This window comes from Mirounga angustirostris, unplaced genomic scaffold (assembly GCF_029215605.1).
Source record: "Mirounga angustirostris isolate CCGP_5_RB_7025 unplaced genomic scaffold, mMirAng1.0.hap1 SCAF_8, whole genome shotgun sequence".
In the NCBI taxonomy this organism is placed as follows: domain Eukaryota; kingdom Metazoa; phylum Chordata; class Mammalia; order Carnivora; family Phocidae; genus Mirounga; species Mirounga angustirostris.
This window is the reverse complement of record NW_026991716.1, coordinates 107875801-107892632: the sequence shown is the minus strand read 5'-3', so window position 1 is coordinate 107892632 and position 16832 is coordinate 107875801. Positions and strand designations below refer to the sequence as shown.

Below are 16832 nucleotides of genomic sequence, written 5' to 3'. Positions count from 1 at the left end.
AAGTTTAATGATCATCTCCAGGATTTTAACATCAGGAATGACACTGAACGACAGTGGAGCTGTACTGAGAGCTCTTACAATCACCCCAGCGCTTCTTCAATTTGGGGAACTTTTATGAGAAGTTATAATACAATTTTTTTAAAAATATTAATTTCTTACAAAAGTTGAAATGTTCACACACACACACCCCAATTACACTCTGCCAGGGTCATATATGACGTATCTACTCAACATCATTCATTCATCGTTTCCCCATAAGTATTTACATAGCGCTCTCCATGAATGAGACATTTTCTAGACACTGGTGATATGGCCATAAAGAACAGCTGAAGTCCCTGACCACAAGGAGCTTAATGCTCATTGGGAGAAAAAGAAAATAATTATGCATAAAATAAAATGCCACAGTGCTACAAAGAAAAATAAGGCAGAGTAAAGGAGATAGTAATGGATTACGTTTTTAAGTGTAATATGTGTGTATGTCTCTCTCTCTCTCTATATATATATACACACACACATATATACTAGAAGTTTTCATTCGTGCCTTTTTTTTTAACATTTAAAGTGGCAAGAGCAGAAATCTACAGTTGTCATTAGAAGCTTTTCAGAATATGGAGAAATCTCAAACAGGCTGCTAAGCAACAGATACCAGGATTTTCAGCCCTGCCATCCAGAACACACACCTATTTTCATGGTTTTGCATTCCTTCAGCACAGCTGCGTGGAAATAATCAACCTCAAAGCTACGAGAGACCAGAAACAAGATCTGCTAACCAAACAGATTATCTCTGCGGCATGTTCCCCAAAGATTTATTAAATTATTATGAGAGAAGCCATGGGAACATAAATAAAAAATTTAACCTGTTCATCCTCTGAATGTGTCCAAACAATAAATGTTGCTTTGTAGGTCTGCTATGCACATCATTAAGTAAATAAAGAAGGACTAAAAGAGCAACCATTTAAAATATTTACGCTCTTTCAGTGCGTTCTAGTAGGTACAATTTATGCTTCAGAAGACAACTTTGCACATGGGCCAGATGTCCAAAATTCTATCAACTTATCTATTTATTTCTATCTTCAGCCTACTCATCTTTCCTTAGCTCCAGCAAGCTATTTTTAACTTTGTGGTAGGTGGTATACAAAATCCAAAGAATCTTCCGATAAAAGAATGCATTAAAGGTAGTAGCTCAACACCTAACTGCTATAACAAAAATAGGGCAGTAGGCTCACAGAGGAAGGACTGTGGTTCATTCACCTGTTTCCCTACCCCCTGGCCGAGCACAGAGAGTGCGTGATGCATATTCCAGGAGGAATTAATAAGTGAATCTCACCTTGTCATACCAGTACCCAAGTGCGGTCACAAGCACCTCACACGCATGGTCTCAGTTGTCACAAAGCCCGCAGGACAGCCGTCACTCTCCCACTTTGTAGATGAGCTAGTTAACTGAGATGTGAGTAAGGTGAAGATCACGTAGCTAAGAAGGGACCGAAATGGGACATGAATCAAAATCTTCGTGACTACCTCCATGCTTGCCACCACCAGGCTAGAGTCCCTTTATAGGACAGAACCTTTCTTTTCCTTTCATCTAGTTTATTCCTCTTGGCTTCCCCCCACAGGACCACAGTCTCTCCTCAGCCTGAGGAAATAGTGAGTATATAGTCATTGACTAAATGCGAAGGACCAGCCTCTGGAGTAAAATTTTAGGAACTGCATTTGAAAATAAAAATACCTAACCTGACTGCAAACTTTCCATATTAAAATGGGAGCAAACTTGCTTCAAGGAACAGCAGCTTAATACACGGCTACTTATTTCATCAACCCACAAGAAGAGTCTTCCCTCCAGTACCCTAAAATGGTCTTATTAAAGTAACGTCATCAAGGGAGTACCATCCCATCACGTCTGTCATATTCTACTGGTTAGAAGCAAGTCACAGGTCCTGTCGGAAATCTGGGGGAGGGATTATATAAAGGTGTGAGTACCAGAAGTCAGAAATATCTGGGGTCATCTGAGGGTCTGTCCACCATAAGCACCAGCAGGGGCTTTACACACATGCATGTGGATGACCTCGTCCAGTGAGTTAACAACAGAACTGGAAATGAGGCGTGTGCATCAGAATCATCTGGATGGTACGCTAAAACACAGATGTCCTGCCCCCAAGTTTCTAATTTAGTAGGTCTAGGGTGGGAGACTGCATTTCTTACAAGTTCCCAGGTAAATTGATGGTGCTGGTTAAGGGATCACACTTCAAGAACCTATAGTCTAGCCTGTCCAAGCCACTTCCACTGCCACCTCCCAAAGCAGCCAGCTCTCAGTCCTTTAGGATTAGGAATGTACATACTGGCAGCACAGTCTGCCCATGGAAGGCGCATGCAAGCCTGGTGACACACAGAGGGCTTTTGGGGCAGACAATTCTGGAGTCCCAGATACCTAGAGCATGGTCTAGAAGATGAGGAACACAATCTAGGTGGGCCTATAGACATTCTCAACAAGGCTCAGACAGACAAAGTTAAAAAGACACCCTCTAAAATTAATGGCTCAGGACAGGGGTCAAGAATCGTGAAGGGTCAAACTTTACCCTACTTGCAAGCTATCAAATTAGCCTGTCAGCTTCACAGATCTTGGCAGAAGACACAAGATGCCTGGATCACAGAAAAAAAGACAATTATAGCAATAGCAATAGCCATAGTAACATCATTGCATCAGTTCCTTGAGCCCTAATTCCAAAAGGGTGACATGATGAGGGTCAGATGCTGCCTGTTTACACAGTGGGGTATGTTTCAGGAAAGTAACACTGAGATTAGGAAGCCCTGATTTCATAAGGTGGTTGCTAGCAAATCTACCTGACACCTGGTCCAGAGGGAGACTTGACCTTTATTATCCTGGACAGTAAATCAATCTGCCCCAAGGGAGACAGTCTCTCCTTTCCAAGGCCCCTGTTATGCAAAACATCCCTGAAAAGACAGTGCAAAGAAAAGTAGCTGTTAATGCCTTTGCTCAGAGGACCAGTTGTGCAGAAACTTGAGAAACCTATGGAGAATTGTCTCCTGACAACAGGGGTCCAGTTGCCAGGCCTCAGGGTAACCCTGACTGGCAAGAAGATGAGGACATAAGCCAGCAAGGTATCTGAGGAAGAGTTTTTGAGGCAGAGGGATCAGTAAATTAAAAGGCGCTGAAGACCAAGCAAAGGGAATTAACCAGCAGGGTGTTGGGACACAGGGTCAGGGAAATTACAGCGGAGGAAGGGGAATATAGATCACAAAGCATCTTTCCTCTCGGCCGGTGTAAGGACTCTGTGCTTTATTCTGAGTGAAATGAGGAGTTATTGCAGGGTTTTGAAGGGAGGCGTGGCATGGGACCAAATGTTTTGAGAGGATCGCTCTTGTTACCATGTTGGGAATGGACTGAAGATAGGCCAGGGCCAAAACAGGGAGACCAGCTAGAAAACTCCTGCAGAAACCAGGTGAGAGATGGTGGTGGCCTGGGCCAAGGCCCTATCAACAGAAGGGTGGGAAGTTGTTGGACTGGAGGTATATTTTGGAAGTAAGACTGGAAATGGGGTATGGTAGGGTAAACCCACCCAAGACAAAAACCTCTCAGGCTTTGGGCTTCTGCATTTGAAATGGAGTTGCCATTAACTGACAAGGGGATAACTTTGGGAGAACTAGCGATATTTGGGGAGGAAGGAGATCAGAAGTTCAATGTTAGTCATGTTAAGTCGAGATACTTATATCAGACACTCATGCAGACGTATCAAGTGGGTATTCTGAAGTTGAGGGGAATTTGAAATTCGGGAGCTGTTAGTGTCTGGATGGAATTTTAAAAGCACGAGTCCTGAGTAGCTCACAAGAGAAGGAGTGCAGATAGAAAGCAAAGGAACTTGAGACAGGGCTTGTGAAGAAAGAGGAGGAAAAAAGAGGCCAATGCCCTGGAAACCAAGAGAACAAAGCGCTTCAAGAAGCAGTGAGCATCTATGTAAGTGGTGCTGGTAGGTCAACCAAGATGAGGACTGAGAACTGATCACTGGATTTTTTTTTTCAAGAGGGAGAGCTAATTGGGGCACCTGGTGGCTCGGTCTGTTGAGCGACTCTTGGTTTCAGCTCAGGTCGTGATCTCAGGGTTGTGGGATTGAGCCCTGCTTCTGGCTCCAGGATCTTTCCCCTCCATCTCCCTCCCTCTGGTTCTTCCCCTGCTCACACTGGCACACACATGTGTGCATGCTTCGCTGTCTTTCTCTCTCAAAGAAATAAATAAATCTTAAAAAAAAAAAAAGATAAATCGTAAATAATTTTAAAAAAAGAGGGAGAGCAAATTATCTCTTTCCTCAAATCAACTGGAACCCAAATTCAAAGCTATTTTGGGACCATTATGCCTTCGCCAAATATAACAGGTCCCATTACATTAATCTAAAATATTTATTTTCCCTCAGCCTTGGAAAAGGGCTAAGTAGAACAGACAAAACTCTGAGAAGGACAGAGGCCAGCTCCACAGAGTTGGGCACAGGGCATCACTGCAGAGTAGAGGGCACTGAGCCCCTCAGGAATCAAACAGAACACTGGCACCACGTTCTTTCTTTTCCAGGGCTCAGATCTCCACAGGAAGGTAGTTGTTGTACCTGGATATGTTGTAAATTTCTGGCTCTTTGCAAACAAGCATATTTAACTGTAAGTTCACAAAATGTGGGATGAAGCCAAATAGAAATGGGTTTTTACCCTTGTTAAAAAGATGACAGGCCCAAATGAAGTCGCTTTTGTTAGTCCCACCTCAGCAAATCAAGACTTAATACCTAACCTAACTGCAGTCTCAGCCTCTTCCAGCAATGTAAACTTTAACCAGTGAGGCTGGGGTCAGAGGTCAGCACTCGTGGGGAAATCCACCTGATGGACCTCTTCTGATCCCCACAGATGGGGAAGGTGACCTTGCTTGAAACAATCCACTCTTTGCTAGAAATTCCTTTTTCTTTCACATCCCCTTCTGTCTATAAAAGCCTGCCATTCTATACCGCTCCTCAGAGTCCCTCTCTGCTTGCTAGCTGGGACACTGCCCAATTCATGTATTGTTGAAAACAGTCAATCCGATCTTCAAATTTACTCAGCTGAATTTTGTTTTTATAATAGCCTCCATTAGCAAAGGTCATCACAAGTTGCATCTGTATCTAATTGTAAGATATGGGATAATGACGTGGAGAACAAAGGCAAAAAGAAAAAAAATTAAATTTTCTTACAACTTACAGCCCATTGAGAAGTACTTGAGACAGGCACAGTGACCTTCCTCCCCAAACTCAAGTGCCTCGATATTAATACCTTGCTGGAGGCAAAAGACAACCTTAGCTTGACATTAGCCAGACGTCCAAGATCCTGGAAGTCGTCTTTAGCATATGAAAATCCTTTTGGAAACTTCCTTTATCTCCATTCCCTCCCTCCACAAGATATAAGTTAGCAATCACCTTCCAAGCATATGGTCCACTGACATACATCTGAAGGGTCTCACGAGCACAAGTTTACTAGACAGTAGTAAATGACCCCTCAAGGTTCTGGAAACCTTGCTTCCAAATTCCTTAGAGACTTACACTATCCCTAAGCCAACTTGAAAGTATATAATCAATCACTCCTCACAACCCCAGTGCGGCTCCTTCTGCCCACAGGTCCTGTCCCCGTGCTTTAATAAAAACCACCTTTTTTTGCAAAGAAGATGTCCCAAGAATTATTTCTTAACCATTAGCTCCCAGACCCCAACATTTCACATCAATAGCAGGATATAAAAGCATAGTGCTAGATACCATTGATCAACTATTTGCTCCGAACTCGTTAATGAAGGAAGGAGTAACCCCATAACCTAACTGTTGAGGAGAACAAAGGCAAGAGAAATGTAGCGAAAATTAAATTTCCTTACAATTTGCAGCCCCCTGATAAACACGGGAGAGGGGCTGAGTGTGACATTCCTCATGGAACTCAGGGCTGCCTGAATGTTGATGTTTCACTAGCGACTAAAAGCAACCTTATCTTGACAGTAGCCAGACCTCCCGGATCCTAGGGATCCTAGAACTCTTCTTTAACGTGCAGAAATCCCTTTAGAGACGTCGGTGATCTCCACCCACCCCCCAAACTTTAAATTATATAATCAGTCACTCCTCACAATCCCAGTGCAGCTCTTTCTGCTGACATCCTGTCCCCGTGCTAGAATAAAAGCACCTTTTTGCACCGTAAGACTCCTCAAGAATTCTTTCTTGACGTTGTGCTCAAGGACCCTGCATCAAGAACCAAAAGGAATTTAAGTGGGGGAGGGGAGGGGAAATACTGTGAACTCCAATAGTTTTCAAATGCATATCTGAACCACTTTCCAGATGTATTTTGCATCTGTTTACTGTTACCCAATCCACCTTGCTTTTTTTTTTTTTTCTATACAGTACTTGCTTTTTAAATGTATTAGACTGTTTATCAGTAAATACAAGGCCTTCCTCTCTAGCAATGCCAATGCAATTTCCGGCCAGAGGAGCCAAGCTCTTCTCCAAAGTACAAAAGGATCTGTCAAGTGCCCGTGAGCGGCCCTGCCAGGAAGGAACCACCTTCCTTCTGGCTGGTGGATACTCCCCTCACATCTTCTGCATGCAGATTTCTCAAAATAGCAGGATCACATTTCAAAAAAATTTCTGAATGTGTGTTCTTATTTCCACACATTCTCAAAACTGTCGCGGTGGAAAAAATGCAAGTCCTAATTCTCCCAACATGCTTCCTTCTTTCAAGGACAGCGTCCTGGAGAGCAGGCTCTGAGGACCTGTGGAGTGAGCATCTCATAAATGACTGGAACCCCGCCTGGCACACAGTAGGCCCACAATAAAGAGGTATTTTCCTTGCCGGTAATGCGCTTCTTGGACTGGGGAAAATGCGAGGAAGTGATGAGTAAGAGCCTCCCAATCTTTTGAAACAAACTTTGCAGGAACCAGGGATATGTTGAAACTCCCAGGTGGGGCCCTGGGGTATCAAAAATGGAATAACAGGGGCCAAAGACTGCACTTTCCTCCTGGCCTGCCCTAACTCTTTTAAGTAAGGGAACCCATCTTTCCATGATGCCTTCATGTACAAATGAATCCATCCTGGAAGCCAAAATGTTGGAAAATACAGACAATTTTCTTCGTAGCTCTCATTATTGCTACTTTCAGCTCATTCGTGTGCAGGGGGAGGGGGAGGGATCAGAGAAAAAACAAATATCTGACAGCTCGAGACTCAGAAATCAAGAGATTTGAAGAGATTCCCTCACCCAAGCTTTTTCTTTTGAATGAATCCGCTCTGCTTCTAGGATCCTTCACGAGGAGCTTGCTAGTGATCGACAAAAGAAATGTCTAATTATAAGAAAAATGCATTTTGCAATTTTCAAGGGGTTGGAGGATTCTCTATTTTAGATACACATCAGGAAAGTGTAATTTGTAAGGTACAAATAACCATAGGTAAGTTTGGAGATAAGACGTAAGGCACACATACATTTTCAGTGCATGATACATTATCTGGCTAAGCGCAAATAGCAAAGTGCCAGATTTTTGTCTTTTGAAAAGGAAGCAATATGTTGGTGACAAAAGGGTATTCTTGAAGATCTGTGGTTGTATTTTGGGAATTTCGTCTCCTCTGCATCAAAATGCAACACTTACAAAAGACTCACGCTGTGAAAAACTATTTAAAATTTATCTTTCCTTGAGGACCCAAAGCTTTCTTTTAGCCAACTCAAATTCATTTAAAATGTTCTGCTGCCTTCCCTGGTGCATTAAGGGTGATTCTTAATTTAATACAGATATTTTAAATAAATTGCACTGCATTTCTTAAATATCCAATGGAAGGTAAAATGACAGGCTTGAAAATTTAGTTTGGGATCATCCTTTTTGTGTTCTTCACTGCATCCTACCTCAGTAAACTGAAGAGGTGGCTTCACGGCGTTGGGGACAATTCAGACCTGCAATAATAGTGAACATGTGCATTATATGGAGAGCAAACCAGGGGGAGGCTGAGGCTGATGCCCTCTTTTTTGCCATTTTAAACCAAACATTTAACACGGAAATTGCTACAGTAGCTTAAGGACAAATCCACTGACTATTCATCTTTTCCACTAGGTATCTTGTTAAAGTAGGTATTGTGCTAATATGCTTGGGAGACAGCTAAATAAATAAAACATATTCACGTTAACAAGTAATTATAATACTCAGGAGACTAAAGATCTTTCCTTTCTGGGTACTCCTTGAGATTAGTCCTTTCAGCCAGCATCCTACTTTCCGGAAACAAGTGTGCAGATCCTCATGTCTCTTATTTATTCTATAGTCCTGAGATTACGGATATGAATGAACACCAAGCGAAGTAACATATTTGAACCATTCCACATTTGAACTGGCTTATCTTTGCAGTTAGTAATAAAATTCTATACTGGTTCTAAGAATCACATGGCTTGTTGTGACTTACTGAATTCATCTTGAAAACAGAACTAAAACAACACATTGTTGATATAAGAGCACACTACCACCCCACCCTACCTCACCCCACCCCCGCCCCCAGCTTGCCATATTTTGGGGCTTATTCTTGCAGACCTCAAGAATTCTGGTCATATTCTTTCAGACCTAGACCCTGCCCATATGTGGGATGGACAGTGGGATTAAGGTCTGCCCTTTTAAAACCCCCTTGACCATATGAATGTAAAGCAAAATCTATGATTTGTAACTCTGCACACTGACTGCTTATGCATACCAATTTAAGGAGATGGTACAGAACAGTAATTAAAATCCCAATGTACGGGGCGCCTGGGTGGCTCAGTTGGTTGAGCGACTGCCTTCAGTTCAGGTCATGATCCTGGAGTCCCGGGATCGAGTCCCGCATCGGGCTCCCTGCTCGGCGGGGAGTCTGCTTCTCCCTCTAACCCTCCCCCCTCTCATGTGCTCTCTCTCTCTCATTCTCTCATTCTCACTCCCTCAAATAAATAAATAAATCTTTAAAAAAAAAAAAATCCCAATGTACGAAGTCAAACTTTCAGATTTCAAATCCGGGCTCTAACACATCCAAGCTGTATGAGTTGGAGAAAGTTGGGTAACTACTATCTTTCAGTGTCCTCATTTGTAAAATGAAAATAACATTACCTTCCTCAGGATTTCATTTTAGTTATTAAATAACACAATTTTGTAGTGTATAACATGGCATCTGGCATTAAAAAAAAACCCACTAAAATATTATTATTATTGTCACCCTCAATGTGAATTAGTTCTAATCAGCACTCTAGTATTCAAAAACTCCCATTGGGATGGAAATACGTAATCTCCTCAGTTCTGTGTGCATTACCCACAGGGATGGCTCTTCTTAGCTATCCTCCCTGGAAAGATGACTCATGTCAAATTCATCTTCGTCTGCTGCTGGCATATGCTGCCCTGCACATGACTGTGGGGCTAGTATAGGGGTGAAGTGGTGAGGCTCAGACTCTGGACTCAAGCAGACCTGCAGTTAAATTCTTCCTCCCCCACTTAATTTTTCTGATCTTTAGTTTCCGTGTCTACAAAATGAGTTAAAAATAATGGTATCTGGGCGCCTGGGCGGCTCAGTCGGTTAAGCATTTGCCTTGGGCTGAGGTCACGATCCCAGGGTCCTGGATCGAGCCCCACATTGGGCTCCCTGCTCAGGGGGGAGTCTGCTTCTCCCTCTCCCTCTGCCCCTCCTCCCTGCATGTGCAGGCATGCAAGTGTGCTCTCTTTCTCTCTCTCTCTCCCTCCATCTCTCTCTCAAATAAATAAAACCTTAAAAAAAAAGTAATGGTATCTATCCCATAGTGTTACTATAAGAATTCAATAAGATAATGCATGCAAAGTTCTTGGTATATGCCACTAAAAGCAAGAACCAGTATTTATATAGTATTTATCATGTGCTGGGAACTGTTTTAAAGCATTTTGCACGTATTAACTCCTTAAATCCTCAATACAATCCTACGATATAGGTACTATTATTATTCTCACTTTATGTATGGGAACATCAAGGCCCAGAGGGATCAAGTAACTTGTCCAGGGTCATATTAATGGTAAGTGAGAATGACAGAATTAAAATTCAGGCAGTTTGCTTGGATTCTGGAATCTTAACCATATCCCCTGTTGCCTCTCAGTAGTAAGTGCTTATCGGGTATTTGCTATTACTACAGTAATCAATAAATACTTGATGAAATATTTAGCAAATCAATATTTGCCGAAGCACTGATTTATTATTTACTGCGTCTCACTAAGTACCAAATCTGTCACAGGCCACAAAAATGGACTCTCTTGCTTACAGGTTTTTTTTGTTTGTTTGTTTGTTTTTAAAGATTTTATTTATTTATTTGAGAGAGAGAATGAGAGAGAGAGAGAGAGCATGAGAGGGGGGAAAGTCAGAGGGAGAAGCAGGCTCCCCGCCGAGCAGGGAGCCCGATGCGGGACTCGATCCCGGGACTCCAGGATCATGACCTGAGCCGAAGGCAGACGCTTAATGACTGAGCCACCCAGGCGCCCCGCGATCTCATTTCTTCTAATGCAAAGAGGAAATACTTCACTAACTAAGCTCATAAGACGCAATCCCAGACAGACTTCTTTATGTAGAATTCTTCTCTATAGCTGATGGTGCCATAAAGATTGCCAATTCTTATTTCAAGCCATTATTTCCCCCAATTAACAGTAGATTCTAAAGGAAGATGACTTTTTTTTTAAGATTTTATTTATTTATTTGAGAGAGAATGAGAGAGAGCACATGAGAGGGGGGAGGGTCAGAGGGAGAAGCAGACTCCATGCCAAGCAGGGAGCCCGATGCGGGACTCGATTCCAGGACTCCAGGATCATGACCTGAGCCGAAGGCAGTCGCTTAACCAAATGAGCCCCCCAGGCGCCCTGCTTACAGGTTTTTTGAAGCAACTTCTCAGATTCTGCCTACCCAAAGTATTAAGAAAACAAGTATATTAGGGCAGACAATTTGAAATAGGTTCCAATATACTATAATATCTATCATTTATATGATTAGATTTTATGAGTATTTTAATTAAAATAACAGTATAAGATTTGCACAAAGGACTATCTTTAATTATGGATACAATACTACCTATTTCAAAACTTTGGGGGTTAATAAAGCTACAGGAGGTAGCTTTGAAAGCAGTAAGAACACTCTTAAAAAATTTTTTTTAAATCATAAATTAAAATATGTAACACCTACCTCCCATAGTTTGAGGTTTATGATTATAGTCCCTGAAATATACAAAACAAATCTTTTCGTTGAGTAATCCAATCCCTACAACATAAGAGACTTAACTTGTGCTATTTGGCATGGAGAAGAGGGATTATTTTATTGTTTTCTTTGTAAACAAAGTATTACAAAGCAAAACTGTCTTCCATGCAATATTAAGAAAAAGGATATAACTGGGGCGCCTGGGTGGCTCAGTCGTTAAGCCTCTGCCTTCGACTCAGGTCATGATCCCAGGGTCCTGGGATCAAGTCCCACATCGGGCTCCCTGCTCGGCGGGAAGCCTGCTTCTCCCTCTCCCACTCCCCCTGCTTGTGTTCCTGCTCTCGCTGTCTCTCTGTCAAATAAATAAATAAAATCTTTAAAAAAAAAAAAAGAAAAGAAAAAGGATATAACTGTATTCAGTTTTCTACGGCTTCATTCCTTGCCTCATTTTCTGTTCTGATCCTTGTTTATTTTCATTCACCTGTTTCTAATTTACATTATCTTGCTGTGTTTTTTAAACATGTATAAATTGCCGTTAAGTTCTTCCTGGAACAAGATGAGTATAAATAAATGTCCTGTGAACAAAGTATAATTATAATGGAAGTTACACATGACATTTTCGTTTTAATGGATTTGGAAACAGGTAAGATTAATCTGACATTTATAACTTCACATCATTTACAGATCTCTGAGAATCCTCCAGAGTAGACTGTCTGAATTTAAAAAATAGTTACTGCAGTAGGCCGAATAATGACCCCCAAAGGTAGCAGGTCCCAATCCTTGGGACCGTAAATGTTACTTTATATGGGAAAGGGGTCTTTGCAGATGTGATTATTTAAGGATCTTGGGATATGGAGATTATCCTGGATTATTCAGACGAGCTCTAAATGAAACCACAAGCATTCTTATAAAAGACAGAAAGATCTGATAGACAGAGAAGGCAATGTGACCCCCAAGGCAGAGACTGCAGTGATGTGGACAAGGAAAGTCGGCAGCCACAAGAAGCTGGGAGAGGCAAGGTATCAGTTAATTCTTAGAGCCTCCAGAGGAGCAAAGCCCTGCTGACTGTTCAGTTGTGGTCCAGTGACAGTGCTTTTGGGCTTGCAGCCTTCAGAACTGTAAGGATAAATTTCTGTTGTTTTAAGCCACCGAATTTGTAGTAATTTGCTACAGCAGTCATAGGAAACTAATACAATTATTTTTTAAAATTATTTTTAGAGGGGGGAGGGGCAGAGGGAGAGGGAGAGAGTCTTAAGCAGGCTCTGCACCGAGAATGGAGCCCTCCTCTGGCTTGATCTCACCACCCTGAGATCATGACCCGAGCCGAAATCAAGAGTTGGAGGCTAAAGCGACTGAGTCATGCAGGTGCCCCAAAATTAATACAATTATTGATCTAAATATATACAAGTGTTAAGTGGAGAGAAAATTTTCCTTTTAACATTAAAGACACTAGGAAAGACAAAAACAAAGTTATTTCCTAGAGTAATGAAATCTTCAAAGGTAATTTAAAAAGATCAGGAATTTTTATTTCAAGGGATTGCCGTATTATTCACGAAAATGCTACATTCCTAACCAAAGTCTCTCTCTAATATATCAATTTTATTAATGCAAAATTCTCTAGTATCAGGAAAGCAACTGGGAATGTTGGCCTCCTTTAGGCTTTTCATCCCACACTGTTCTCCAGCTCTTTCTCATCAAATCATTCTGTGCATAATCCCACCTCTATATTTTCTGTTCTGTTGGCTTCCCAGAATGTCTTCTTATTTTGCTGGAAGTAATCTATTATTTTATAAAGTCAGGTTATATATTTGCAGAATTTCACTTATGGAAGAGTTTAAAAGACCCTGCTGCTGCATTTACTGAGCTATGCATACAAACCATGTTTAAGCACCTACGGTTCTCCTGGAAAGTACAAGGGAACATCCCAGCGGCATTGCCTACTTCATCTCACTCAATTTTGCTTGTTTCTAGATCAAGAGGCAACAAAATAAGCCATCCCCACTCGAGATAATTCTAAAATAAACCGTGCCGATGATAGAAACTTGCACTTAAGAAACCAGAGGAGTCTTTTAGAATCTAAGAGGCAATTCATTTGGCCAGAAACATGTGTCAAGGGGTAAGAAGATTTTCCTATTTATCTAAACTATAAACATTTTATGAAAAGTCTTCTTAGAGAACTTAATAGGTCTGCTGCTTAAAGGACCAAAAAAAAGTCTGAAAATGAAGAACTCCAAGAACTGGGAAAATGAGGATTTAAGAGGCAAATATCATCCATCTGGTTGTAAAAGTATAATGTTAGAGTCATCCTTGATACCATCATCCTACATACCCATTCCAGAGTGAGCTGATTTTTTTTCCTAAGTAGTTCTTAAATCTGTTCGTTTCTCTCCTCCCGGCTGACCATCACCCTAGTCCAAATCTTCCAAAGACAACTTCACTTGCCCTTTAAGGTGGGCTCCCCACCCACTCAGATTCCACCCACTCACGAGGGGGAGGGAAGCCTGGCAAAGGGGGTAGGGGGACATAAATGGGGACTTCAGTTTTCTTTTTCCTCTAAAAGTGGCAGGCCTTGAATGGGACCAGCACTCACTGCATGCGCTCTGCTACTCACCCTCTACTTGATGTTACAAGGAATTCAAATGCTCTGCCCGTTTCCTCTCTGGAGAATGGGAATGAGAACACTACCTCATGGGACTGTTGTGAAGTGAGTCAACAAGTGGAAAGCACAAACAGAAACACAGTAAACAATCTTCACTATTTTGATTATCACCTACTAGGCCAGACTTTCAGGCTCTCACTGGAGCTATGTGACCCTCTTTTAGATCACTAACACAGCTGCGATTTTACACTTCATTTATCAGTAACTATCAAATTACTGTCTGTTACTTCCTCTACTATAAATGTCATGAAGCCAAAATCAAGTCTGTGCTTGCTCCCCCTAGCACAGTACTTGGCAAAAGGAAAGCACTGGAATATTTGTTAAGTAAATCTCGCAAGTAAAGCAAACCAGTGACACTGACGGTTCCGACCTATAGTTTAGCTGTCTTAAGAATTCAGATGAGTCTTACTCTCCGATGTCAATGAATAACCAATTACTTGGGAAGCTTTCAAATATACCCATGCCCACGCCCCCGAGATTCCACTTTGATTGATCTGGGACAGGTCAGTATTTAACACTGCAAATAATTCTAATCTGCAAGGCAGGTTGGAAAGCTCCAGTGTTGCTCCCACCTGCTTCAGGTCAGGAGTGAAGGCCTTCAACCCAACCGCTGCCTTTGAATCTGATCAACAACCCCCACCCTTGGTTGAATTCTCCTTTCCTAATTAGATAATGGGGAATAAAAAATACTGGAAGCAGCAGCTTTATGGGCAGGATCTTGGCTGATGGAACACACCAGGATGGTTCCTACTGTTCAGACAACTGTAATCCTGGCAGCAAACCTGTTGGGTGGCTTCAGCCCAGGCCCAAGCACCCACCAAATCGCTCTCATTCAGGAAAGGGTCTTGAACCTCTTCTTACCTTTATTTTTTTATTTTTTTCAATTTTTTTAATGGGCACAATTCCATACGGACTCCCTACCCCTGGTCCGAGTGGGACCCCAAGTCACGAGGCTGCCCTTGGTGACGCCGCCGCCACGGGCTCCTACAGCAGGCGACCCCGGTAGCGGGGAGCGAGGCGGCCGGAGCGCGGCCGGCGACCCTGCGCGCCCCGCCCGGGGGAGGGAGAGGTCTGTCCCTGCCCTGGGAAACCGGGACACACGCGTCTATCGCTGGAGATCCCCGGGCGGGTAACGCTCTCCTGCCTCGGAAGGCAAGTCCCGGCTCCGCAAGCCCCTGGCGCAGCCGGGGTCCCCGGTCTCCGCGGAGCCACCGCCCCCGCGCGCGCCGCCCAGCCCGAACTTGGGACCGGACGCCAGCCCACTGCTCAGGCCTTGAGGAGCCGCGTCCCCTCCCTGTTCCCCCAAGGGCCAGGGGAACGCCTCGCGGATCCCGGACCCAGCACAACAGGTCCTTCGGACACCCGCGAGGTTGGGAAAGCGCGCGGGGGCCGGGGGGGAGGGGGGAGTCTGGCTGGGAAAAGAAGTCGAGCGTCCTGGGGCGCATTTCCAGCGGAGGGACCTCCCCACTTAGCATCTTCACTGGCCCCAGCCACACAGCAAATCCTGAGTTTGGGGAGCAGGGATTATCCCGCAGGCGCGGGTAGCAGCCGAGTTGCGGCCGTGTGCAGATGGCACCCATCCGCTCCGTCCGAGAGCAAAGTTACGCGGTGCCGGGAAAGCGCCTCTCCGCGCGCCAGGACGCGACCCTCCGGGCGACGGGCGACCACTCACCTTGCGCCTGCGCCTCCATGGTGGCCGACTTCGGACTCCGCGCGGCGGGGCTCCCAGGCGCTTCCAGAGAAGCAGGCGGCGGTGCCCGAGCTCGGGACGCAGCTGGCCCGGCCGCCCGCGTCCGCCCTCCCCCTGCGCACTTGTCGCGAGCGCTGCGTGGAAGGGGTGGGGGGCCGGGGGCCGCCAGCAAGGCTGCTGTGGTTAGCTCCGCGGCGTCCGGCGCACCTGGCCCGCACCACGCGGGGAAGGAGCCCGCCGCTGGGCGCCACCTGCCGGCCGCTCTGCGCATGGCGCCGGGGGCGCCCCCTCGGGGCTCCGGGCGCGGGCTCAGGCCCTACAAGCGCCTGACCCAGCCGAAGCGGGCCCTCCAGCGCGGGGGCCCAGGGCAAATCCCCAGGGAGAGAGGGCGGAGGGTGGATTGACAATACTGAACCCTAGCTCCCGGGGGAAATACGGAGTTTGGATCCTGTGATCCCCTGCACTCAACATTTTTGTCAAATGATCAATGTATAACCTTGTTTTATGTGGGTTTCTGTTTAAAGATACCTTATTTATGTCTTGTTGACTCATGAACTTTGAGCTCAGGGCCATCATCATTAGAGCTGACCCCTGAGTGAAACCTAGTAAGCTTATTTAACTGAACAACATTTCACGGGAACCATTTTAAATATATCAAAATCAGCCCCCTTCCCCCAAAAGCACAAAAATGGTGTATCTGTAGTCTGTGAAAAGGGCACTTGTTTACCGTCTGAGAGCTGAAACAAGGTAGAGCTCAGCCTTGTCTGACCTCAGCTAGAAAGGCATGCCGCCTGCCCGCCCAAGTTTTTCGGGGCTCTGCCCAAGTCTGGAATGACCGCGAAAGCCCTGCATTGATTTTGCTGTCACAAACAAATTTTAATGAGGCAAATTCACAGATATGGAGTCCTCAAATAATAAGCATCAACTGTGGGTATATATTTCTAATTTGGAACCCATAAGCCATTCCTGTAGGTTGATGAAGCAGTCACATTTTCAGAGAAAAGACTAGAAACTGACAGTTTTGTTTCAAGCCTGGCTTGGCAGGGTGACTAGAAAGCATAGCAGAGAAGAAAAACCAGCTCATGTCTCACCTTTTCAGGTCTTTAGCCCTTACACATCTCCTTCTCTTCACATCTACACATTCTCCATCTGTAAAATGAGAGATAGTATTTATTTACATTTGCTCTTGATTGGTTTATTATTTTTTTCAGGTTTTTTTTTTTTCTCCTTAAAATAGATGTTAAAGTCTGTCAGGGTCAAGTATGTGTCCTTTATCAACCCCTCCACCAT

At 44.0% G+C, this 16832-nt stretch overlaps 1 protein-coding gene across 7 annotated transcripts in view; it reads right to left on the bottom strand.

Annotated features, from left to right (window-relative positions):
• Positions 1-15773, bottom strand: part of TPD52L1 (TPD52 like 1) — a 96310-nt gene extending 80537 nt beyond the window's left edge. For 2 of the 7 annotated variants that reach the window (XM_045865478.3, XM_045865479.2), the window contains exon 1: positions 15525-15773. In XM_045865478.3, the coding sequence (XP_045721434.1) occupies positions 15525-15543 (19 nt within the window). In that variant the 5' untranslated portion in view covers positions 15544-15773. Of the gene's footprint in view, positions 1-13804; positions 13844-15524 lie in introns of those variants that run through there. The other 5 variants (XM_045865480.3, XM_045865484.3, XM_064598067.1 and 2 more) reach the window with 4 other exon arrangements.
• Positions 15774-16832: the final 1059 nt, after the last annotated feature.